The 26,787-nt window shown below is 45.0% G+C and overlaps 1 protein-coding gene across 1 annotated transcript in view; it reads left to right on the top strand.

Annotated features, from left to right (window-relative positions):
- LOC130259887 (transmembrane protein 132B-like) overlaps positions 1 to 26,787 on the top strand; it is a 204,352-nt gene that overhangs the window by 35,964 nt on the left and 141,601 nt on the right. The window contains exon 2 of the mRNA XM_056504668.1: positions 21,672 to 22,551. Coding sequence (XP_056360643.1) covers positions 21,672 to 22,551 — 880 coding nt within the window. The remainder of the gene's footprint in view (positions 1 to 21,671; positions 22,552 to 26,787) is intronic.

Raw genomic sequence — 26,787 nt, 5'->3', positions numbered from 1 at the left:
ATGCAGTGTTTCTGCAGACAAGTGCACTGAAATTTCAACTTATCAGATTAAAACAAAAAAAAAAGGTAAATAAATTCTGCTTGGGGTGGGAGAGATAGTGCTGTGCAGGGTAATCACTCTCCTGCAGCAGTGGGTGTGTGTGAGCCTGAGGCAGAGCCCTGAGTGCCAAGGGCTGAGGGGCTCTGGCCAGGACCCTGAGAGCAGCCTGGGGACCCCCTGGTGCAGTCAGGAGTCAGGGGTCTGAATTCTTCAGAGAGAAATCAGAGTGCAGGGATTGAGTAAGTTTTAGGGTGAGTTCTGATGGTTTTAGTAAGTGAAAGGTCTCAAATGCCACAGCAGCAGTGAGTGTTCTAATGAAGGTTCAAACACACTGAGATCTTCAGTAGAGGCTCCAGAACCACAGTGTAGACAGGACTGAGACATAACAGAGTTATAGTGAGAATATTGCTGACATTTCTCAGATAGAACAAGATAGAGTGTATGCATAGTGTTATATGTAACCTGGTGTGCTAGAAAACTGGAATTCTAATGGGTTAAGGAGTGGTGCTCTGAGTTTGCATCTGAGCTTGTTGGAAAAGTCCTGTATAACAGTATGGACTGGGAGAGTTGGTGCTTTTAGCCATTCAGCTTTTAGGCATTCTGGCTTCTGCCACTGCTTATTGCTGCTGCTTTTGCCATTGCTTTTGCTATTGCCTTTGAGCCTGATGTGCTGTGTAATGAATAACCTCTTTAACTGTTAGCTGCTTGGCTGATTGGAGATAACCTGACAAGTAGGAGCAAAGAGCTCTGGAGTTTGGTGCCATAGAGGGGTCAGAAAGATCCCCACACCCCCCAGAGCCCCCTGCCCCTGGGGACACTGCTGCCCCTGGGGACACTGCTGCCCTTGGGGACACCCCTGCCCCTGGGGACACCCCTGCCCCTGGGGACACTGCCCTGCCCCTGGGGATACTGCTGCCCCTGGGGACACTGCTGCCAGCACAGGGAGCAGAGCAGCAGCAGCTGCCTGGTGCTGGTGGGGTGTTGGCACCCCCAGATCCTCCTGCCCAGGGCTGTGATGGTGTCCCTGGGGGTGGGTGCAGCACTGCTGGGGGAGCTGAGTCCCTGGATTTTGGGAAGGCCAGCTCTCAGCTCTGGTATAATTAGCACTGCCTCCCCCAGGCTCTGGCTGTCACCAGCTCAGCGCTGACCGTCATTAATTGTTTGGGCTGTGAGCATCCATGGGCGTGGAGGCTGCCACTGAATTATGGATTGTGAATCCTTCACTGCAGATTTGGAGTGTGGTGCCAAGGAAATAGGTGCAGCCCACGCTGCCTTGGTCATCTCTGCTGCCCTGCCTTGTCCCTGGGGTCCCCCCTCAGCGCTCCTGGTTTGCAGCAGAGCCAAGGGGCTCCCCTGGGAGGGAAATGCTGGGCTGTGATTTGTGCAGTGCAAGCTAAGAGCTGGGCTTGAGGCACCCCAAATCATTCAGCTGGGCTGCTGGGTGGAATTCTAGGCTTTTGTCTTATCCCAGCTCTGGAGTTGCTCCCATCCCCAATGTGGTTGTACAGGGCACCCCAATTCTTGAAATTCTTTGATTGCTGACTTATGTAAGTGTCAGGTTGTGGGGGTTTTTGATGTGTGTTTGATTCTTAAATGTCACCTTATGTGAAATAATTATGCTGCCTTAACTGAGGGGCAAACATTGCCCTGTGTTAGTGAAAGCCCTGGGTTGATGTTGGTTTTTCAGTGCAGTGTCTGCACACGAGCGTGTCTGCCTTTTATTTGCACTTTGGCACCATCCAGCAGTGTCTGACATGAATGCCAGAAGGAGAAGTCAGTGCACAGCTCCCCTTTTTTATTTTTAACTGATATTCACACACAAGGAGGATTTCACAGACCCCTCTCTCAGCCTTGCAGAAAATCCTCTGCTGTGTGTGCAGAGCTGCAGAAGAGCCATGAAGCCACACATCCACTTGGCAGGCAGAAAAGGATCTGCATGTGGGACATGATGTCTTCCCTGCTTGCAGTGCAAACCTTTAGGGTAGAACAGAAAGAGAGGAGAGGAGAACCAACTGCCTCATGTTCAAAATGCTCTTCAGTGTTGATGGGAAAACAAGATTGTTGCATGAGGCATTGGGGAAGACTGATGAAGCACTTGGGCCTGACAATATATCCCACTTTTCTTTCTTTAACAGATGATCTAACTTCTGCTTTCTGACCTCTTTGGGTATTAGGATCCATCCATCTCACTGGTTCCTACTCCACTGCTGTTCTGAGTTTAGTCCTGGGTCAAAAAGTCCCAATAATCCTGGCAAGAGTGGAAGACAGGCAGGCAGAATTCACTCTCACATTCCCAAAGTACAGCTTAGCCCTGTTTTTTCAAGTGGTGCTGTTCAAAAGTGGGTATGCTTTAAAAACATTCACAGTACTGAAGCCTCAGTTTAATTGCTGGTTACAGATGCTGCTTTTGATCCAAGCTAAACTTCTGAGCCAAGCTGAAGTTCTTACAGACAAGAGTTCGTGAAATTCTAAAGAGGAGGAAATCAGCATTAAAATAGCATTTGTAGAGAATCTTAAGCAAAATGTGCACTTTTCAGTGAAGGCCTTTGCATCATAAATTAGCAACATCTGTCCTCCTATTCTATATGTCATTTCCTCTCCAAATCCCCTCCAGAATCTGCCATTTTTCAGAAGTATTCTTGGATACATTGAACTGAGGTTGAAGATGCTTCATAAAATATGCATAAGCACTTGTCACTTGGATAATGCTTCTTAGTACTTGCCACTTTCTGCATTTTAACAAATTAACCCTCCAAACATGACTGATGCCCATGACCATGGGCCAGTATCAGGATGAGCCTATACTGGGCTCAGGAAATACTGTTGGAAATGGGGGTTCAGTTGTGAGAAGTGGCTGCTCTTTTTGTTCAATAAATGGTGACTGGGGAGATCTGAGAAATTCAGAGTATGGCTTACAGATAAGCTCTGAGATAGCTGCATTTTCCAGGGATGATATAAAAGAGGATAACCTGTGTTCTCCCCCTCTGCTGAGGCATGCTGCTGTCCCAAAGGGCAGGTGAGCTCCCTTGGTTGTTTCAGGTGCAGATTGTGCTTGAGTGTTGGTAGAGAAACAGGGAGGGAACACAAAGGATCATCTTGTTCCAAGGAGAGCTCAGCTGTGCCTGTGAAATTCCTTACAGCCAGCCTGTCCTTGTGGCCTCCCCGTGATGAAGACCTTGTGGTGCTCCCAGGCAATCTATTCCAGTGTTTCACTGTTCAGCAGATAATATTGAAGAATAAAGTCCAATCTTGGAAAGCTTCTAAGTGTGAATGAAAACATGTAAAAATCAATAGTGTGCTTTACAAGGAGAAAATAGGTGTGCAATGACACAGGAAAGAGAGAGCAGGCAGATTTAATGCCTGATCCAGGACACCTTACCCAAGCAGAGATTTCATTTTATTCCTAAATTCTTTTACTTCTGCTTTATGGATTTCATGGCCACTTGCAGCTGGCAGTGGTGCATGCTGAGGTTTGGGCAGTGAAGGGGACAGCTCTGGGAGGGCTGAGTGACCTTTGTGCTGCTCCTTATGAAACCTCCAGGCTGAGTGGGATGGAGCAGTCAGGGACTGCACATCTCAGTCACTGCAGAGATGGGATTTGTGCTCACTGAATCCCTGTGTTTCCTGTACCTCAGGTGTGCCAGGCTTTGCCTGCATCTGTCCTGCAGGTGGAAGTGGCTCAGAGGTTTTTCTGCTTCCCTGGTCCTTTGGCCATGCAGCACTAAGCAGATGTGACCAGGAATTACCTGGCAGGAGGGAGAAGCCAGCTCTGAGCTACACTGAAAAAAAAAACCAAAAAAACAAAACAAAACTGCAACTGCTGTAAATCACAGAAAAGCAGGCAGGAAACATGGAGTGTGTAATGAATGCCACAGCAGCCACTGAAAGGGCAGCAGCTCCGTGCACAGGGGTAACGTGCACACAAAATTAATGAGGCTCCCTAATTAGCTCCTTGTGGTGGAATTTTATTAACGAGACACAATCGATTTCTGGTTTATGCTAAAAACATAATGAAGTGCAGTGAAAGCTGGTCTTCACAAACTCCTGCCTCTCATTGATAAAGTGACAGCAGCTGAAGCTGGTGTGGGCTGAGCTGTGGGAGGCAGCACAGCTCAGCCCCAGAGCTGGAATTGCAGGGGCTGTGGCAGGGCAGGGATCCCACCCACCCTTCCCACTGCTGCTCCCCTGCTCTAGGCACTCATTTAGTTGGGTTATCTTGAGTAATGAACTAGGAGCTGCTAAAGCTGTTTATTGCAAAGGCACAGTCACAGACATTAAAGCCCACGCTAGGTTTTGGCACAGAGTCCTGAATAGAAGCAGAAGTTGCCCTTGTCAAGGTCCTGGGAAGCTGATGCTGGTGTGGCAGATTTCATCTTCTTCTTGGGTGTTGATGATGATGGCAAAATAGCAAAGCAAAAGTAGATGGCAGAAAGTGATGGCAAAAAGCAAAAGCAGCAGCTCTCCCCATGCATGCTCTTGTGTAGAGCCTTCCCAACAAGCTCAGACACAAACTGGGCCCACCACTCCTTAACCTATTAGAATTCCAGTTTCTCAACACACCAGCTTACTTATAAACTACTCATACGATCTATTTAGTTCTATTTGAAAAATGTAAGCAATATTCTTACTATAGCTCTATCATGTCTAAGCACTATGTTCCTGAAGCTCCACTGAAAACATCAGTATGTTTTTCAACCTTTACTAGAACTCCCCTTGCTTTATTTTTCAATTCCCCTTGCTTTTTACTAACATGGTTTTATCCCTGGGTTGTGCAGGGGGGAATTTCTCAAGCAGCACCCCCATGCTCATCCTGGGCCCTGGTGCTGCCAGCAGCCCAAATTCCTGCAACTCAGCTCCCTGCTGGTGTGGGATATCTTTTATTCAGGAGGTGAAGCTTGGCTTATTTCCTCCTTGCTTAAGGAAAATTAACTTGTTTGGGTCTTTGTTGCTGGCTGTATACGCTGCAAACATTTTGATTAAACACTGAGGAAAGAATAAGATAAGGCTGTTGATTAGTTAGAATTGAACTTTTTCCTTTTACTCCTCACTTAGAAGGAAAAAAAAAAAAAGACATTTTTTGTTTTTATTCTGGTCTATGTAATTAAATGCATGAATAAACATATACAGCATTTCTGAAAACTAATACTCCTGAAAAAACCTCAAACATGTTCTGTTTAAAATATTATAATCTCTGGTGAATCCTGGTGTTATGGATGTTCAGGCAACGGGGCTCTAAGGCAGGAGTGTTACAGGGAAACTGGTGTAAATAAAGTGGTGGAGACAAAACCTGCTTGCATGTCAGGTGCCCAGTCAACTTCTGCACTGCTCCTGGTACAGAAACAAACCCCCAAAATTCAGCAATGAGCCAAGAGGAAGAGGAGGCAGGGCCTTCCTCCATTCCTGACAGACACCCCCAGTTTCTCTGCACATGTGCTGGGAGATCCCTGGAGTGTGGCCCCTGCCCCCCTGCCTGGAAGTGCTTTAAATTCGATGGTAAATGTGAGCAGCACACATGGTCTCTTCATGTGCAACCCACTCAGGTGTGGTTGTACAAGAAGTGCTCTGATTTTCCAGGAGCACAGGGGAGCTTTGTGGAGCCCCTATCTGTATGAACCCTTTATACTGCAGCTTTTTCTTCTCTGTAACCTCCTCAGAACTTGAGAATCCATTTGCTTGCAGCCTTTGGGAAGCCTTGCTGGCTGCCCAGGTGCATTTTCCTTGCTGAGTTTGAAGAACACTTGTGCAGCATCCTTTGGAAAGCAGGTCACTGACAAAGTGACAGGTGGGCACTGCTGAGGTTAAACCCAAGTTTTGCTGTGGTCTTGCATTAGCAACTTTGATTGACAAGTTCCCCCTCCTGAACTCATTCACTCTCCATCTTCATGTTTCTGTCTGCCCAGCCTGGCACTGAGGGCAGGAGGGTGACATCAAAAGGAAAGGCCATTTACACTTGGCTGCCTATAAATATTTGGCTCTAAATTTTATCCATGGTGAGGTTCAAAGAGTGTGTTTAAAAGGGAAGAGCTAGGATTTTTTGCTTTTTATTAAGTAAGTCTTTATTTCTCTACTGTTTGTTGGGTTTTTCCAAGCTTTCCAAGCTATAAGAATCATTGAAAATTGTTGCTCATGGGAGGGACTTTTGTCAGATGGGGTCTGGGGATGGAATTTTCCACGTCAGGCAACAAAGGATATTGGTCTGAACCCCGCTGCACAGAGCAGTGTTTCCTTGTGTTTGCAGTTCTTACACATTTTCTGTATGAGTAGAAGAACATTCCTTGAAGACTGGCCAGGAATAGATCTGGAATGGGCTGCCTTGGGAGGCAGTGCTTCCTGTTGATTAATTTAACATCCCACCTTGGTGATCCAAGTGTACTTGTTGTGTATGAGAGGATGGGTGAGTAAAGATGGCAAAATAAGACTTTTTGCCAGCAATTGAATTTGCAGTGTGAGATGCATCCAGGGCTGTTATCCCATATCCCTGCATGGAGAGGCAGCAATGCCTGTGGCCCAGTCCTTGTTCCCACCCTCTCCCAGCAGGAGAACTCCTGACCCTGGGCTGGGATGTGGTGGTGGGACAGTGTGAGTGTCCTCAGTGCACTGCAGAGATGGGCTGGTGTGGGTGTCCCTGCCTGGTGTGTTTGGGCTCTTCCTTCTTGTTGGGTCTCATCTCTTTGCCCCTGACTGACAGAGCAGTGCTGCTGTTCCTGAGGGTGAATGCAGCTTTGTCCATGATGGGACAAGGTGCACCCTCCTCTTGTCCTGTGCCTGATTTCTCACTCTGGCTGAGACCTGTGTGTTGGGAAAGATGGAACAGAGGAATCTTGCAAATATCAATGCTCAGATTCTGGGAATAGAGAAACCATGAAGGAGATTGAAATGAAAGCCACGTTGGAGATGCCAAGCCTTAGTTCCTGAATAACCACGAAACAATGGGATGGCCCCTGAAGGTAATCCCCTCTTGATTAAACAATGCCCTCGGCCAGAGAGCAACTCCAAAGGGCACAAAAGACTTGCCAGGGTCCAAAGATCAGATCTTAGAGTTTAAAATATAACACACTGTGCTAATATAAGGATTCCTATAGGCTGTATGTAAATGCTATAGAATTTGTATCTTGTAGTACATTGGTTAGTAGAGATTAGAATATTCATCATGGAAGATTTATTGTGTTGTAAATGGGAAATCGGTCTCTTACTCCTCTTCCTCTCTTCTCCTTTCTCCCTTTACCCTTTCTCTTGCTCTTCTTCTTGCTCTCTTCTCCCTCCTCTCTCTCTCTCTCTCTCTCTCTCTCTCTCTCTCTCTCTCCCCACTTTTATCTCTTTATCCTGCTCTGTGGCTGTGCTGGGCAGCCCCCAGCAGGCTCTTTTATAACAAACTGCCACTGTAACCTTTGGCTTCAACAGAGCTCTGGAGTTTTGTCCCCCACCCTCTGCCCGACACAAAGACTCCCGAAAACTCCCACACCTGTGCTTGTTCCTCAGGGAGGAAGGAGGGGACACACTCAGGCTCCACGAGACCCAAATCCACCAGGACAGGGCTGGTGAGGTTGGCAGAGGACAGTCTCTACCTAACTGGCATGACATCCCTTATCAGTCAGATGTTGACTTTTATGCTCAGGCAGATGTTGAGGCCAGCAGATAAATATGCTGCCTGAGAAGATATCTAAATAAATTTTCCAGATCAAGGCACTGTGCAGAAGAGCCAGGAATAATTAATCTCAGAGAAGCAGCTGTTCTCCCCATGCAGGGGGAGAAGCAGGGGTGGAAGGGAGGTGGGGAGGGTCCCAGGTAAACTGGGACCAGTAGTGCAGCTCCTGGGGAGAATGCTGGGCTGCAGGGAGCTTGGAGGCAGGAAAGCTTTTCTACCTGACCCAGCTGGGTTTAGGGCAAGTCATCCTCCCCCAGAGGAGAAAGGAAGGTTTCAAAGTGGCTTTTAGCTTTTTGGACCAGTCATTGATGGCTTGGGGTTTGTTAATGGAAATAGTGAGTTGTCAGTCTGTGCAGAGTGAAGCTTCACTCCCCCTCTGCCAGCTCCTCTTTGCTCATCCCCAGCACTCCCTCCTGGACTGTTGCCTCCTGCTTTTCCTTGGGAGTCTTTTTCCTGCCTGCTGCTGTCTCCTTTCTCCCTGTGCTGATTCACAAGGCCAAACCAGTCAGCCTTGAGGAGTGCCTGAGCTCAGGCTCCCTGTTCTGCCTACTCTGGCAAGTTCCCCTGTCAGGAGCATCCTGCAGCAGCAGCAGGGCACAGCATCACCCCTGGTGGCCCAAAGGAGGGGTCCCTTCCCTGGCAGGGCACAGCATCACCCCTGGGTGTCCCAAAGGAGGGGTCCCTTCCCTGGCAGGGCACAGCATCACCCCTGGGTGTCCCAAAGGAGGGGTCCCTTCCCTGGCAGGGCACAGCATCACCCCTGGGTGTCCCAAAGGAGGGGTCCCTTCCCTGCAGGGCACAGCATCACCCCTGGGTGTCCCAAAGGAGGGGTCCCTTCCCTGGCAGGGCACAGCATCACCTGTAGATTTGCTGTAGATTTGCACTTCTGATCCATTGTGGGTGCTATCTGTATTTTAAATTCACATACCACAATGCTCCTATCCCAGCTCTGAAGGAAAATATGGGACCAATTTTAATGACAATGTACAATTGTACTGACATGTCCCAAAGCCTGGGGAAACCTGTCCATTAAAAAATAATGGAGTAGGAAGTCCTGGCATAGAGTAAAGCCTTGAGTGAAATTCCACAGCTTCATGGACTGTTAATTCTTTATTAGGTTTTCCTAAGACTGAGATAAAAGGCATTTTATCTTTTTTAAGGTTTGCATTAACATGTCATTGAGTTTTATAGATACATTGATCTTCATTTGGCTAATCGAGAAAGGGTAATAGAAATGTGTGTTAAATGCCAGAGCAAAGATAACTCTGTAACACTTCACATTTTTGTGTTATTTTTATTTATTAAGTTTTCTTCAGATACAGAACTGTGGTCACTGTCAAGTTGTGAAACTCCTCTCACTGTATATTTTTATTGGCTGTCCTGTCTAATTTACTTTTTTTTTTCCCCTTTTTTTAGCTGCCTTTGCTTTCAAGTTAATTTGGCAGTGAAGTTGATGTGTCTTCACTAAAAACTAACAGAGAGAACTGACAAGATTTTAAAAAATACTGTTGTGTCTGATGGATTCTTGCCTCTCTTGGCTATCTGAGAGTCTTCTTTTTACACTGTGTTCCAATCTGAGATGGAGCAGTGAAGTGTGTCTTTGGATTCAGAGACAAAAGCTGAATCTGACTGACGCCAGTTTTTTTATTTTTTATTTTTTTTGCTGCTGCTGCTGCCCACGAACAAAGATTAAGATCTTCAGTTTTCCAGAAAAGTGTCCCAAGCCATGGACATGCCTGGGACAAGGGAGGTGGCACATGGAGCACCTGGGAAGATAGAGACAATTCTTTATTCCCTTCCCCTAGCAGTGACATCTGGGCTTGGGGGAAGTTGGAGGGGCTCTGGAATGCAGGCAGAGCTTCCTCTCTGCTCCTTTTTGGGCCAGCAGCCCTTGGAAATCATCTTGGCTGTGTCTTCTCCCAGGGGTTTCATTGTGCCTGTCTCCAGAGAAGCAAATCCCTCACACCAGACTCACTGTGCATTCAATAAGGAAGTCTCTATGGATAAAACTTTATTAACAGCTGTCATTATTAATGAAGATTGTGCAGCAGTTGGTGTATTAGCTCTGTGTGTGTAGCACATGAGAGGGAAACAAAATGAAAAATTATTTTTGCCTTCTCTGTGTTGAAACTCTACATCCTCCATCAGTTCTGCATGTGCAGAAGGGAGGGCCAGGGGGAGGAATTGGGTTTTTGTGGTTCTCTGCAGCTGGAGAGAGCTCAGCCCTGTCTTGGGTGCTTGTTCTCGGCCTTGTCACATCTCCAGGCACCTTGACAAACCAGGAATGAGTGGAGCTCTGAATGAAATCCCCTGAGCAGCACTGATCACCTTCCCCTGTCAGCTCTCAGGGGGAATCTTCCCCTCCTGCTGCTGGAAGCCTGCAAGGACTTCACTGACAGGGAATGGGCACAGCTGGGTGGTTCCAGACATGCTCCCCTCATGTCCAGGTTTATCCCATCCTTTCCTTGCCCAGCCAAACCCCAGAGCAGCTCAGATCTCACATCTCATCCTCAGCTCCCAGTCCTGCAGCCTCCAGCAAATGCTTATTTTAGCACCAGCTGGCTCTGATCCCTTTGAACTCTCTGATATGAGATTAAATGTTAATTTATTACATATCATTATAGGATTATATGTTATCTCTAGGATAATGGAATCCAAATGTTAGAATAGCATGTTTGAGATTTAGTGCTTGTACACATTTCCCTCCACTCATGAAACAAGAATTGCTAAAGGCAGAAGACTGAACAAGAGGTGAATTAATCTGTCTGATCACAGCTAGCTGAGAGCTCAGGCTCTGGAAGAGTAAAACCAGAGGTTTATAATCTTTTTGCAGAGTTCAGAAGCAGAGGAGGAGTTGACTGAATTTTCTAAAAAATAAATAAGTATGAAGAAATTGTTATCTGCTTCGGCTGTTCCATGGGCAAAATCCCATGGATAAATTATGCAGTGAGAATTATGTGCTTGGCTCTAGATAGAAATGCCAGACAAAGCAGAGTGCTGAAGTGACCTGGATGCTGAATTTGTGCAGAATTTCATTCTCTAGGCTGTGGGTAGGTGAGCAGTACTGGATGTAATAAGATCTGACTTGAACTTGAATTGGCTCAGGCTGGAGCTGCAGTTGTGTTGTTTCCACACAGAGGTTCAGAGGTGATGCCACCAAGCAGAAGGTGGACACGGCTCTCCTGCTGTCCCTGTCACTGCCCATGATGGCATTTTCAAATGGGCAGATGCTGATGCTGAGCTCTGAGGAGCTGCATTCTCTGCACACCCAATGCTCTGCCCAGGCACGTTGGGCTGTGATAGTGATGTCCTGTGACTCTTATTCAATTTTATAATTCCCCTGTCACTGAGAAAAGAATTAGATCCAGCTTTTTGCCTTCTCAGGCAATCTCAAATCTGGTCTAATTTACTCCTCTTGACTCTTGGAGAGTTTGAAAATGCTGTCAGCTAATGCTCATTATCTTTTATTGCATTAATACATTGACATGAGTGAACCACACAGCAAGTATGACCTCATCCAGATTTGGGTTTTGCTCAAGAGTTTTTATTCTTTGCCTGTAAGTTAATAATTGTCTGTGAGCAAGGTAACTGTACTTGGTGCCTCACAGCATGAAAGTCACAATAAGGTTTCATTCTCTTTACACAAATATTTTCACAAGATCTCCTTGAACTGCCTCCTCCAAAACTATTGGGAATTTTCATTGTGCTTAGAAAATCAAACTCTAAATTGTGAATTGGCAACAGAGAGAGAAACAAACACCCAAGAAGTGCTGGGTGAGGCTCCTTGTGCTTGCCCCCAGAGGAGCCCCTCCCCACCTGTGAATGACAAGCTGCAGGAAGAGAAAAGTGCTGCTGGGGGAGGCTTAGTTTGTCCTCTCTGACAGCATCTGCCATGAACTTGTAAAATATGTCAAATGTGTATTCATAAAGTAAAATAATGCATTCAAGCATGAGAAATGATGCTTTGTTCTGGTTCTGGGATGTGCTTGAGCAGGGCTGTTTCAAGAAGCAGGGGAGCAGGTCAGCAATCACACTTGGAATGCAAAGCTCTCTCACTCTCTAACAAATTAATGGAGTTGCTTGAGGCTGTTGTCATTCCAAAAATAAAACGTTGAATTAAGTAAAGAAATCGGAGACAAAACAGAAACTTTTGTTCTGGGTGTTTTGGGCAGGGGAAAAGAAGCAGGCTGTCATTAGAAAGGAAGGATCTGTTTCATGTGCTGTTCCTTGAGAGGCAGACAAGAATTGATAACTCAGTGATGTCTGAACTGCAGAATTAGAGCTGTGTGGCTGCTCCTGGGGGAGTCAGAGCACACATTGCTCTGGGTATTGCTTAGAGTGGTGTTGGTTGCTGCTGAGAGCAATGCTAAGTGCAGGTTGAAGCCTGGGTTCAGAGAAAAAAGGCCCAGACATCACTGAACTAATAGTGGGGAATCTGTGAAGCCATGGAGCTTTTTTTTGAAGCACTAAAAGGCTGCATGACCTCACAGGTCCCTGTCCTGGAACTTTGTAGCTTGTGCTTCAATTTCCCAGTGGGAAAACTCCCTGGTGTAGGGAGGCTGCACACTCTGAGAGTGTGTTTGTAGGGTGGGGACACAAATCTGGCTGGAGGCAAGTCCTGCACCTCTGGAGCTCAGAAGTGAGAGCTGCCTTCTTTCCCCAGACTGAGCAGTGCAAAGGTTCACCCAGGGATTCACAGTGCCCCAAAGCAGCCTGGGCAGTCAGGGTGTGAGTGATGCAGCAGGAAGGGGCAGTGAGAGGAGAATTGCTGTGGGATTTTGCTGTGGGTGTCTCTGCTCTGTTTTATCCTGGCACAGCCTCCCCCTGGGATCACAGTCTCAGTGGGATATGGATGTGTGCTGCTGAGACACAGGATTTGCTCTGCATTCAAGACATATCTGTGTTCTTAATAACTTTACAGGGGGTTTATTGTAAGCTGCTTTAGTGCTTTCATGCAGCTCTTTGGGCCCATCAGTTCAGAGCTCTCTGCCTCCAGGAGCTTTGAGTCAACAGGAGGGACAATCCAGTGAAAGCCCATTGTTCTGGAGAAAGGCTTTGGACCAACCTGCCTGCTTTCTGACAGTGCCTCTGGAGAATCAGTATTTTAATATCCTGTAATTTTCAGCTCATGCAAGGAATTTCCCAATGTCTCCAAAATACATGGGGAGATTCAGAAGTGCCCCAAAATGATATACCTGTGTAACAGGTGGATGCAGGAATGTAGGAAGTCTGTAGGATGTGGAACTTCCAGTTCCTTTCCTTCATTTTGGGTTTAGGTGTAATATTCAAGGCCACTGATTACAGTCACAAGCTGGGGTTTGTAAAGAGAAGCCAAAAAAAAAAATAAAAATCTGTGTCCTCCAGAGGCTGAGGGGGAGAAATTATTGCTCAGAGGAAAAATGGAAAATGCTGAAGCAGATTTAGGGAAGGATCCCTTTGAAATGACATTTGCTCCTTAAAATGGGAATGCAGTGTTTTTCTTTGCATTGTTTTAATGCTGAACTCAACCTGGGAATAACAGCAACCTGCCTTAGTGATTTGGGGAGCAAAACAGGCTTCCTGAAAATCTGGGGAGAGGAGTTGAGAGGGACTTTTGGGGTGCCATTTGCTGGGGGCTGAAGGCATTTACCCCAGTCCTTTCCTGCTGTGCCAGAGAGGAACTTTGTGAGAAATGGGGACGCACTTTGCTGTCCAACCTCAGCTGCTCAGATCAATATCTGCAGCCAGAGAGTGATTTTAATAAAAGGACTCTCTCTGAGCTTTCCTATCTCCATGACAGATAGACCTCAGCTAACATAAATCCTGCCCTTTCTCCTGTCACTCTCTTGGCTTTGTGTGACGTGTAGGTGTTTTGACACAGAATACAAATATTTCACAGTTGGCTAATGGTTTAGAGCATATATTTAAAAGATTTACTTTTGCAATCACCTGGTGCCTTTAGTGGATGTGTTTGCCTTGTAAAGCCTCTCTGTTATTTGGAGGATATATCCACACACACCCATACATGTATTCATTTTCTGTTGTTTATGAAATATCTCTGAGGGAAAATGAGTTTTGCTTCGGATAATGGTTGGGAGCCCTCTCCTAACCTTCCTTTTAGCAATGAGAACCTCCAGTGGCCGTGACAAACCTTATTTATCAGGTGCCAGAAGGGGTGCCCAGGGGTTGTCAGTGCTGGCAGCTGCATTAGCAGTTGTTTCTCCTCTCCAGGTAACCAGAACAAAACCCCTCCATGGTTAATCAGGTGTTTTTTCAACTTTAGTTTAACTTGCACTAGTAGCTCTTTCCTTCAGTTCTTTCAACTGATGCATTTGTGACCTTTAGCAGCTGCACTAGTGCCTCTAATTGTAAGTGGCAGGACAATTTCCCTGTTGCTGTTGTGTAAGAGATGCAGAGAAACTTGCCAAGAGCAGCCTGTGACTTTTAACCACTTATTAACAGCCCTGGTTGAAACTCAGAAGGCAAGGTAGGCCAGTGACCAGCCCAGCAGGGCAACTGAGCAACTGCAACAGCACAACACATGGGAAAACTCATGGGGGATTTCCTTTCCTCAGCACCCTCCCTGCTCTGAGGTGTGGGCAGACAAAGCAGCTGATGGGCTATGGGGAAAAACTCTGTTCTACACCTGGGGAATGGGGGAAATCTCTTCTACACCTGGGGGAATGAGGAAAATCTCTGTTCTACACCTCAGGGAATGGGGAAAAACTCTGTTCTAACCTGGGGAATGGGGAAAATCCCTGTTCTACACCTCAGGGAATGGGGGAAAACTCTGTTCTAACCTGGGGAATGGGGAAAATCCCTGTTCTACACATGGGGGAATGTGGAAAATCTGTGTTCTACACCTCAGGGAATGGGGGAAATCTCTGTTCTACACATGGGGTAATGGGGAAAATCTGTGTTCTACACCTCAGGAAATGGGGACAAACTGTTCTACACCTGGGGGAATGGGGAAAAACTCTGTTCTACACCTGGGGTAATGGGGAAAAACTGTTCTACACCTGGGGGAATGGCTTGGAGGGAATTCTGAGGCGGTGGCACAGGAGCTTTGCTGGTTAGGATAAATACATTTTGATGAACAAGCTGGACCTCCTCCTTCCCAGTAATAACATTGTTAACAATCATCCCAGACAACACAAATAATGAGCTGGTTGTTTAACAAGGCAGTTCCTCAGCCCTTTATAAATAGAGCCTTGTTTCCTTCAGAAGGATAAATCTGATCTGCTGGGTACAGCGCTGATCTGAGGGTTTTTATTTTCCACTAAGTAAAAACTCAGGATAAACTTTGCACATTTGTCTGATGCATTTACTTCACCCTATTTAGTTTGCTGGAATGTCCTTGTTTATTGTTGTGGCATCTTGAAAGAAAGGAAAAGGAAGGAAAGAGCAAGATGCAGCAATCACAAATGGTGTCCCCTAAATGTGCTCTCAGCAGCCTGGGCAGAGCTCCTGCCTTTGCCCAGCTCTGATTTAGGGAGGAATATTCCCTCTGGAGTCCAACACTTCCAAGTTTTCCCTGCCAGGCTAATGGCAATTTTGAGCCTTTTTGTTTTTCTCCAGTCGTCCAAACTTTTGCTGATAGAGAGCCCTGAATTAATCTTGAGGCCTTTTGGGTATTGGATTACACTCTGTCCCAGTCCTTTCTGTGGCAGCAGGGCTGGAACTGGCATGGGATGCTAATCCTTCTGTACCTATTCACTCAGTCGTAGAGGAAAATGCATGAAAGCAAATTGCTAGTCCAAGCTAAATTTAGATTTATTCAGTTGGAGTTAATTATAATCTTTATTTAGTCCCAAGCGATGCCTTCTTATCATACACTTATTATAGCTGAGAAAATTAATTTTTATTCTACCATAAAGGTGAATGTAATAATCTGGGTTCAGGGAAGGGATTACTTTAATAAGATTTATAGGCAGCCTTTCAGACAGCACGGTTTTATTACTATCTGTAGGTGGCCTTGCTGCACATATGTCTTTCAGTATGGGTGACTGTGCAAAAAGCAGGCAAGCTAAAAACTCTAGAAAGCACCAGCTCAGAAACTTCACCACCCAACTTAATCTGCTGGCAGTGGCAAGCAGGCAAAGCACTCTCCTTGCTTTGCAACACAATCACACAATTTATGGCTGAATGTGTGGCCTGATCAGGGATTTCATTCATATGCATGGTTTAATTTTGCACTTAAAAATGTATTTTAGTAGACAAAAGATTTATGAGGCCAGAGATGTTGCTTTAAAGCTTTTTTGGAAGCAGAGTGCAGGGTAAACATAGGCACGTGGCTCCTCTGTTACTCCAGCCCATAAAAGCCGGTGCCTTAGTTATGTTTCTCAACATAGTTATGTTTCCCTCATGCAATGGAGAAGCAGAAGAGAGCTTTATTTAAAGAAACACTGCACTTATATGGGTAGTTTGTGCAAAACAGAATAGAAAGGCTCATTGGTCCAAGAGAGCAACACCTCTTTGAAATCATGCTTTGTGCAAAACATCACCAGACACTCACATCTCTCACACAGCCTGCAGGTGTTTAATCATTGTTATAATTTCTTGTCCTTGTCCAGCCTGAGGAACCCAAGGCTTCCAGGCTGCTTTTCCCTGGTTCCCAGCAGCATCCAGTGTGTCAGGACTGCTCTGCCCACGGAGCTGCCACACTCGGCTCTGCACTGGCCACCCCCAGTGCTCCTGCCAGGCTGATCTCACCTGCAGGAATCCTGCCCAGGAGAGGGAGAATCAACTCTGGGCATCCCCTGATTTGCTGAAGGGAGGCTGGAGTGGCTTTGATCTCTTCAGGAATGAGAAGGGCCAGCTCCAACAGAGTGGCCAGAACGTGCAGCTGCAGAGGAGTCTGGGCAGCACAAGTTTGACTCAGACATTTGGAGATAATGATGTGAGACATTGTCCCAAACCAACAAAAGTTAATTAACCTCTCTTCAGTTTTAGATGTTTGGAGTAAGTTGATTTTTTTTTTTTTTTTAAATTGCATCTTTTTTCTTGTCTTTCCAAACAAGCTGCTGGTCCAGCAATGTTTTGCAAAGCAAATCCCTGTCTCCACAAATGTGTAATCAAGATTGAATGTAAGGACTGTGAATTGGTTGCAAGTCCTACATCAAGTTCTATCCTTACATCAAATTAGGATAAGAAGAAGAGAGAATGAGAAAAGCTTGAAGGGATTTTATCATCTCTCCTCACACTATTATTTTTTATATCTTGACAGCTTCTGTTCTGACTTTAATGTTAAAAATGTACTGGGAGCACTTCTGAACTCTTCCTTGCAGTATCATTTGTATTTTCAAATTCCTCTGTCACAGCTGAAAACACTAATTGTCATTGTGGCTGTTTTTCTGTGCCAGGGAGGTTCTCTAGATAACAAAGTCAAGCAGTAAAGGAGAAAGGCTTGTTTGTGAAAGGAAGGTGATGGAATTTTTCCTGCTTTAGTTGGGTGATGGAATTTTACCCCGGGGGTCTGTGAAGGGTTCTCCTCATTTTCCTTATGAATGTAAAACTGAGGAGATGAGTCACAGGATGGGCTCTGAATGGAGGAAGTAAACAGTGCCATCCTCCTTTCCTGGGGATTTCATCACACTCTCAGTGAGTCAGGGAGAGCACGAGGCTGGTGTTCATCCCAAACCCTCACACAGGCTTGGCCTGCTCATGGTCCTCAAATGGTGAATAAACTCCAAGTAGATTCCTGTATCCTCCTCCTCCTCCTCCTCCTCCTGCCAGGCTCAGCAGCCAGAGTTTCCCCAGCTGCAGCCAGGCCAAATCACCCAGAACAGCATCCCTTGGCTGTGTGAGAGAGTGACCCACACAGCTGCTCCAGAATTCATTATCTTCCTATAATTTATGAGTTCCAGAATAGCATTCCTTGTGTAGACACCCCATTCTGGGATACAGTGTGTTTTTATTCAAGGCTAATGCCTGTAAATCCAGAACAAAAGAATTATTGTGAATAGAGCCATTTTTATAGTGGAATAATGTACATGTGTAGTTTGATCTTTATGGTGTTTCAGCGAGGGCTGGTGGGAGGGGCTGGTGATTTTTCTCCTGTACAGACAAGCCATTGATTGCCTCTGTGAGTCATGGATAACATCATAGCACTTACTGGCACCACATTACTTCAAATTATTCCTCTTTTACAAAGAGGAGTGTCTGTATGAGCTTGCTCTACAGTTCTGATGATGCTGCAGGAAAGATGAATTTTAACATTTTCCCAGTTTTTCCACAGGTGCAGGATTGGCTTCTTGTTTGTTTTCAGAGAAAAAGGATATGGAAAGAGTTGCAGTTTTAAACAGTTGCTGTTCCTTGCACCTCCAGCTTCAGAATTACTGATGGCTTATGGAAGACTTGGCTCCTGTTAAGTAGTTTGCTAAAGTAGAGAGAAGATTTAGATGTGAAATTTGGATTTATGTTCCATCAGGAGCTATTTTCCTTTTTAGCTGCAAAATGATGCTTTTAAAAGACTTTCCTCTTACTACAACTTAAAATAGATGCATTGTTTTTAACCATCACTATCTTGCAGCAGGATGCTTTTATTGTTTCTTATTAAAAAGTATGAAATCTAAGAAATGTAGCTTTGATGAAATCTGGAGTTCCATGGATGGCAGATTTTTGTTGCAGTTTGACCTGGCTTTGTATCTCTTTTAGCCTTGTGCCAATTTTGATGGTGGCAGTCGAGGATCAATTGAGATTAAAACCAAAAATGATGGATAATTCGATGGTTAGATTAAAAATTATCAAGAGAACATTTGAGGCCTGAGCTGGGCAGGGTGAGGAGCAGGAAGGGAATCGCTGATGCTCAGCATTGCTCAGTCCTGTCCTGGTACTTTCCTCCCTCTCTGCACCTCAGAAATATCACAATTTTCTTTCCATCCGTGCTCTGAGTTTGCAGGATGAGCTGGGCTATGAGGATATTGCCCCACACTGGAGGGAAGGATTTTAAGTGATGATGTTTTACAAGCTGGCCTGTTGCTCTGAGGGTCAGTAGCTGGTTAATTCAAATGTGTGTCTGAACAGGGGCAAAGCAGAGAACCTGTTACAAGATACAAGTTTTTCCATAATAAATATCTCAAATTTCCAACTAAAAATCTCAATTCACATCCAGCAGTGTGCTATTTCCACACATCTCCCCCAACACCCCCAGTGCCCAGAGCAAACCAGACTGTTCTGTCTCAGAAAGCACTGGGCTCTGGGGATGCTCTTTTTCCCTCCATTTACTTTTCCTCAGCTCTTGCTCTCTTTTGGTACCTAATTAGAGCTAACCCACGTTCTGGTCTAATGTTCTGCCCTCTTTGATCTTGCTGGATTGCTTATTAAAGGAGCAGGTGATTTTTTCATCGTGTTATTGCACAAACAACTCCAAATGTGTCTGCTTTCTGATTCTTGCTCTAAGGAGCTTGGTGCTGTGTGCTGATGTGCTGAGTTTAAAAGGTGGGGTGTTGGCCTGCCATGGTGTGAAGTATTTCTTTTTTGATCTTCCTACAGCATCATAAAATACTGCTAAATTCAGATATCATATTTTGTTGCAGGCTGGTTCTAGGACAAAGCCCAGCCCTGTCTGCTGATGTTTATGGCTTCCCATAGAAGCCTTCAGGCAAAATTTGTATCTCATTTTGTTTGAGTTACAGTGGGATGGTATCCTAGTCCTCGTGCCAGTTCTGAGCAGAAGCACTGAAAAGTTGCCACTAAAATGAAATGGAGGAAAGGGAAAACATCCCTTTTAAACTTCCTGTACATCCCTGCTTGAGAGAGATTAAATATCTGCATAAAGTGTGTGTGGGAGTCCTGTAATGTAAACACAAATGCATTTAAGCCTTGTTTTGTTTCTGGTTTGCAACTCTGTCAGTTTAAATCTCCTCTGCAACCTGCTGTGCCTTGGGAGAAGGAGATTTTAGCTCTTGCTCCAGAAATCAGAGGGTACTCTTGCTGCTCAGGCTCTTTGCTTATCTGCTTGGTTGCTTATCTGTGAAACTGCAAAGTTGTTATGATAAATGCATTTTCTCAAAAGTATTGCTTTCAAATGTAGTTCAGTTTATTTACAATTAATCCAGAAAGGGGCTTGTCTGCATCTGAATTTTTAGCAAAGCAAAATTACCCTTTCCTTCCCTGGCTGCCTCAGCTTTCCCAGGATCAAAGTTCCCTTTGTGCTCCTGAGTTGGGAAGTTGCACAGTGGCAGGACATGTCTGTAAATAAATCACAGAAATGGGGCTGCTAAAACATCCCTTGGTGACTGTCTGCTGGGGAGGGGGAGCACCCACTGCCCATCATCCACATGTGGGTGAAAGATGTGGAGGGGAAGGACCAAGGTCACTTTTCCCAACTGGAATATTTGTTGTCCCATGTGTGATGCCACTGCCAGTTTCTCATCATCTGTGTTGATCATCATCATCTGCATTTCACTGTGGGTTGTGCTGGTGTGTTCCAGAGCTGGGCTGATGTTTATGGTGAGAGGAGACACCCAGGTGAGGCTGCATTTGCATTTTCTTGTGGAGCTGAGAGGAGACCCTGGCCTGATCCCCACGTGCAGTGGTGAGAGAGGAAATTTTTTGGCTGCTTCTGTATATTTTTGTATGTTTACTCATTCCCACAAAGAATATTCCAGTGGCTGAAAAAAACTCCCTTGACACAAGTAAATATACAGCAAAAGTATTGTGGTGAAATGAGAGGCATTTAAACAAAGGTAGATAATATCAAACTACAGAAAAACAAACGACCAGAATTTCAACTGAGAACAAGAGTGGGCAAAGTCAAATGGATGGGATTTGCCCTAGAATCTGTCTTTGATAAATGTAGGCTTTAAAAACACACAACCTGAATAAAATAGCTTAAATATTAGAGCTTTTATCTCTGCTAAATTGTGGCTGCAAGTATCTGAGTCATCTGGCTGGAACAGGTGTAATTGTTTGTGTGTTGTGTATCTGCCCTGCCCAGCCCTGACAAACACTGAAATCACCACTCAGCTCCAGAGGCACCACCAGAGCTTTGACCTCAGCTCTGTCCCTGTGCCTTTGTTATCTCTGTGCATTATGGAACTGCTGCATTTGCATTCCTTGGGTTTCTGTTTGTTTCCTCTGAGGCAGTCCCAGGAGCTCAGATTTGCTGTACCAATTGACAGTCTGAAAGAGCCACTGTTTCTGGTGGAATCACAGCCCAGACTGAATATATCTCACTCTTAATTAGAGATCAGCCCAAACCAAAGATGTCTGTTTGATCCCTCCCTGCCTCCCTCTGGAATCTTTTCTTTCCTGCTGGCTGGAGGATTGACCATTGTGCTGTAGAGAAACTTCTGTGGTTTCCAAATGTGTTTCATTCTCCTCAGGAATTAAACCAAAAAATCCTTCTAAGTGTCTGAGAACCTTCTGTGTGTAAAGGATTTCTCCTTCTCTCAAGTTCACTCTTGCCTCTAAATCCATCCCACTGAGACCTCTATCAAACTCCATATATTTTAGAGTGAAAGGTTTTGGTTTCAAGAACATGAAGCTTTTATCAGGTTCTCACTAACTTCCAAGCTGATGTTTCTTTCCAACAAAGAAAATGTTCAGTTTTTACTGCTTAAACTGTTCTGTTTTACTGTTACTAATATTCAATATGCCAGTTTCTTAGGCACATTGAAACATGGGTGAGGAGAAGCTGAAAGTTTGATCTGATAATAAAAGAAAAAAGAAATAGACTGTCAGTAAAAAGTTTTGGAAGTTAGTTTGGGATCTGGCCAATCAATCCTCTCTTTGTGGTTCCCAGTACTTGATTAATGGCTCTCAAGCAGATAAAGGATTGGGGAAGGTGGAAAGGGAGCTGATGCAATGTTTGCAGCCTGAGCTTGGAACAAAAGTGTTATTCCATGATACCTGCATCAGATTGTTCCTTAACTGTGGCCAGCAGTATTGATCTCCTGTAACCCATTGCTTTTGTCTGAAATCCTCAGTTTTGTCAGAAACTCAGGGCCATGCTAAGCAAACATTTGAGTTTCTTTTTCTGTTTCCTTTTCTCTTTGGCCCGCAGTGGTGGAGAGCCGAGGAGGGATCATGGACAGCATCCAGAGATTCTCCAACCTGCCAACCTATCTCCCTGCCAGCCCTCACATCTCCAATGCTGATATTTTCTTCTTCCTCAAAGAAGCCAACCAGGATATCATGAGGAACTCCAGTTTGCAGTCTAGGGTGGATTCATTCTTTATATACAAAGCCAGCCAGCCACCTGTCCTCAATGCCACGTACGGACCCTTTTCTGTTGAGCAGCCCATTCCCTTGGACCTCATGCTGACTTCTGCTTCTTTTGGTTTCACAAATAAATTCACCTTTAATTGGAAATTAAAATCCCACATAATCAACAGCTCAATCTATTCCAACAAACCCAAAATCCAAACCTTGTTCTACATAGCAGGGAAGGACTGGGATGACTACGACTCGGAGGAGATGCTGCCTTGTGTGAAGATGTTTGCTTTCCTGGAGTCCAGAGAGGTGGTGGCCAGCTGTAGATTGGCAGGCCACCTGGGATTATGTGTTGTGGAGCTGGAATTGTCTCCCAGCTGGTTCAGCTCCCCTCCACCCCTGGTTTCAGAGGAAACAGCCTCCCTGGAAGGGATTACCGTGGAGCTCTTCTATAAGATTTATACAGTGGATGGGGAATGTTCTCCAGAGGATGCAAAATGGGAAAACAATATCCATGCAGGGGAAGAGGAGGAACACCAAGCTTTGTCAGCTATGGAGAGGATTGGTAGCATTGTTGTTTACCCAAATCAAGACAAATTAAAGCAGTCTTCACTGAGAGTGGATGAAAATCTCATTATTCACTTACCAGTCAGCCCAGTCAGAGAGGGTGACATTGTGACCTTCCATGTTTTCCTGGCTGACTACTCACTAGCAGACCAGTTTGTATTAAGGTAAGAGAATTTTTTAAGTGTGGTATGCAAAATAAATTGGGGCATACCAATGCTGGGTGTAAATATTTGGTTATGTTTAGTGTTTTCATGAGAGAACTTCTGCATTTCCTCTTCAATAGGGGAAAACTATAAATAGACTTGAATTATCTGTGTGGATGGCACGTTTTGGAACATGGGCATTGATTTTAAAGTATGGATGTAAATGTTTGTTTGATTGGTTTTTGTTTTAATTCTGTTTGCTTCTAGTCATAATTCTGCCTCTTAATTTCTGCCTCTGTAAGTCAGCCAAGGTAACTGCTGTGATGTGCTTTGCTAAGGAGTTTGCAGGAGGGTTTTGTGTTTTCTTTGGTGAAGTTTCCTCTGTTTTTATCAATTTTATTATCATCATCTTTCCAAAATGCACGGGCTACATCTTACACAGGTCAAATGTGGTGAGAACTCTTTTGTTGCATTGTACAGAGGGGAGCTGAGAGGTGAGAAAATGAGATCAGCCTGTGTAGGGATCCTTTGGCAGAGCCAGGATTTGGGGCCAAACTTTGCAAGTTGTCTTCAGTTTTCCTATAAGATCAGCTCATCCTGCTTCTTCAAGCTTTTGACTGCTTGTTTGGTGGCCCATTTTTCTTTTAAGTTTGGGCACTCTCTGTTGACCTTTCCTTGTGAATCTGCCTGTAATTGGAGAATTCAGAAAGAGAAACCACCCTGAGGGTTAGTGCTGCCTACTTGTTATGTCCTTAGCTGTCAGACTCTGAAATTCAGAGAGAAATGGGAGCCAAACTGGGGGAACAAAAGGGCCAAAAGGTAATTGGAAAGTGTCACCTGCTGTAAGGATGTGAAACTCCTGGGGAAGAAGGAGCTGCAGCCCGTGCAAGGAAACCTCAGAGCAGATTCGTGCCTTGCTTCCAACGGGAGCAGAACGTGACAGAAGTGCTTTGGGAACAGATGTGGAGAAAACAGACAGCAAACCTTATGCAGCACTTTCAAGCCATTCAGCATTTGTGAAATAGCACATGCATATTAATAAACTTGCAGATTGCTGCCTGCACGGGGACAAGTGCTCGCAGCGCTGGCGAGGGGAGGAGTGAGAAACAGAACGGGGTTTAAGCAAACTTTCAAAGGCTTGGGTCAGGAAGGGTCTGCCTTTAAACACAACTTATTCGTGCTTTTCCGTGGATTTAGAGTTTTTAATTTGTTAAATATGGATTTGGCCAGCATCCCCTGTCACTAGAGGGACTGGCCTCACGAGCAGCGGGTTTCGCCAGGCGTGCATTGATCCTCGCTGCTATAGCACAGAGATTATAGAATTTGCCTAAGGCTCTGCAAGGATTTGACATCAGCTCTTAATTCTCAAGGTTTTGTTCTCTTCCCCACACCACAGATAAAATTCCCAAGGTATTAGAGGCAACCTAAGACGAGGATGTTTTCTTCCCACTGGAATTTCTAAAATACCTCGTGACAATTGGTGCAAGGGTAGGTAGAGTTTTGATGTTTCTGCTGGCCAGGAAATAACCAAAAAACTTTTTGCAGACACACTTTTGAAATGCTGTCTTTCAAAAGCACAATAGGCTTTGGAAGCAGTGAGCAAGTGGCTAACCTGGGTTTTCAGGGGAGCAGAAAATGAGGGAGCAGACAGATTCCAGATTGAGCAGCCCCAGGATGATCCACAGGAGCTCCCCTGGCCCCACAGCCCACGGGATCTGCGTGGCTCCAGCTGCCAGCTGTTCTCCCAACATGTGGAACGTCCATCTCAGTGGGATGGCAGTCAGGTTTCCATGGGGATTTCCTTCTCTGCAAAGTCTGTGGAATCTGTTCATCTCCAGGAAATGTTTCTGTTACAATAAATCAGCATGTTTTACGTGCCCAGAAATATTTCCTTGGAAAATTCACTGTTGGCTCTCTGTAGTCTAGCCTGTCTGGGCTTTTATTTGGCTTTGCTTGCACTGTGCTTTTCATCAGAGAAACTTGAAAGTATTTTTATTTACCCTTCAGTTGAATGCTGAAAGTGAGAGGCAGGATGCAATTTTGCTGCTGGTTCACCTGTCCTTTAGAATGGAAAAAGTACCTGCAGCTGTTGCTATGATTATTTTGAATGATATATGTTGGGTCCATGGAGAGATTTTCTAGCTGAAGTTGACATGGAAAGCAGGGGGAAATACAAGCCCTACATCTAATTTATGCAGTTTCCCTCACCAGCTTTCCCTGTTTTTCTGCTCAATGTTAATGTCTGTGAAAACCCAGAAGGTTCTTACATACATAGAATTTCTGTGTTATAGCCAGAGAAAAATACATTGAAGTGAATGTTTGCCTTGGGAAATATATTTTTGCTTAATATAACTGATAGTTTTTAATCATATCTGTTGTAAGTGTAGCAGGGTCTGGCTCATATGAGAGGATAGATCAAAACCAAGTCATTCTCAGCACAGCATTTGATGCCAACCCTGAGCTCTGACAGGATGCAAAGGAGCAGATATGCTCAATTTTATTCACCTCTTTACTATTTCATGCTGTGTTGCATAGTATTTTATTTTATGCTGGATTTTTCCTAGCAGAACCGACTTCAATTCTCATGTGGGAGCTGATTCTTTTTTTTTTTATTATTTTGGTGAAATCTGGGATTCTTAACCAAGCTTGGAAACTGAGAAGCAGCTGGAAGCAGTTCCTTGGTTCAGAAATGTGAGGTCCCTGTGCCCCAGCCATGTCACTCACAGGGGACACTGCAGCTTGTGGTGAAGCTCCAGTTATCCCTCCCAGTCCCTTCCATCAGTCCAAACTGGTTTTGCTTACCTTGAGCTAAGTCCTGGTTGGTTTTCATTCAACACCTTGAATTTCAGATGGAGTGGGAGCTCTGGTGGGCTGTGTTTTAAATAAAAAGCATCTGTTTCTTTCCCTGCTGGAAGGACACAGCTGTGTCAAGGGGCAGAATTTGGGGACTAAGTGTGCATTCAGTGCCTGCCACTCCTGCTCTGGCTCTGTTGACAGATGATCTATACATGTGTGCAATGAAATACTTATGACACTGGAGATTAATTTGTGGCCTTGCTGGTTTGATCTGTACTGCAGAATTCACCATCTGGGAAGATAAATTTTGCCCATTATGTTTGGTGGCTTGTCACTAAGCACAGTTTAACTGTAAAGGTAGGTGAAATGGGCTATGTTGCCATGATTAAACTCTTTTATGGGCCCCCATGTTAAAAAAAAAAAATTAAAAAAGGGTAAAAATGAAGGACAGCTTTGAGATTCTAGCAGGACTTGTGCATACTTCATTGTCACAAATTTTCAGGCACTTTTTGTCCTTTAATGTGCTGGAGTATCTCTGTTTCCTTCTTCACTGACAAACATAGATGAAATGCAGCAAATGAGGAAAGAAAAGATGGAAATCATGACTACAGAAGGGGTAACAGCAACTTAAGTGCTAATTGCTGAACAGAAGAAGTCTCCTGATACACGGAGGAGTTATAAAAGAGACAGGAGAAAACAATTCCTGCTCAACTGGAAGAACAGAAATCTCATCTAATAGCACTGGGAATGGCTTCTATTTCTTCCATGGTGTTTGTTATTATTTAACTCCATCTTGAGACTCAGAGGATGTATTTAAAAGAAAAATGGGAGTCAATTTGTACAGCAGGAGAACATTTAATGAAATAAATGGACAATTGCCCCTTGGTTATAGGAAAGAAATGAGGGCAGTCTCTTTAGGAGTAAACAATGGGTATTTTCCAAGTTTCCCTATCTGAAGTGTCAGTGAGGATGTGCTGAGCATTAACAGCAAATTGTCACACACCAATGTGGGTCTGTTGGCATTCCTTACATGTCCCCAGCAGCCACCACCCATCCTTCTTCTGTGCCCAGTCAGAATAGAAATTGCAGGAATTGCAGGAATTGCAGGAATTGCAGGAATTGCAGCGAGGGGCTGAGAGCAGGTAGTGAATGCCTGGGCAGGGAGTGGCAGCAGCAGTGGCTCAGGACCTGGAGCTGTGGCTGCAGGGGCCTGCCAGGACCTGCTCAGGGTCCTGGCTGTCACTCAGTGCCTTGGCAGCCTCAGGAGAAGGATTTTCCATCCACTCCTCCCTGCCCTGGGACTGGGGGATGAACCAGGACAAGGTGTGATACATGCCAGGAGACCCTGCCTGATTATTCTCACTAGGCAAAATGATATTAAGGATTTATATTAATAAACATATATCCATATGGAGGAGGTGATGTCTCCTGCTAAGGAATAAAAATTGCACAGACCATTAA

The sequence above is a fragment of the Oenanthe melanoleuca genome, chromosome 15 (genome assembly GCF_029582105.1).
Source record: "Oenanthe melanoleuca isolate GR-GAL-2019-014 chromosome 15, OMel1.0, whole genome shotgun sequence".
NCBI classification, from domain to species: Eukaryota; Metazoa; Chordata; class Aves; order Passeriformes; family Muscicapidae; genus Oenanthe; species Oenanthe melanoleuca.
The sequence above is the reverse complement of the archived record's forward strand: the minus strand, read 5'-3'. Positions and strand labels throughout refer to the sequence as shown.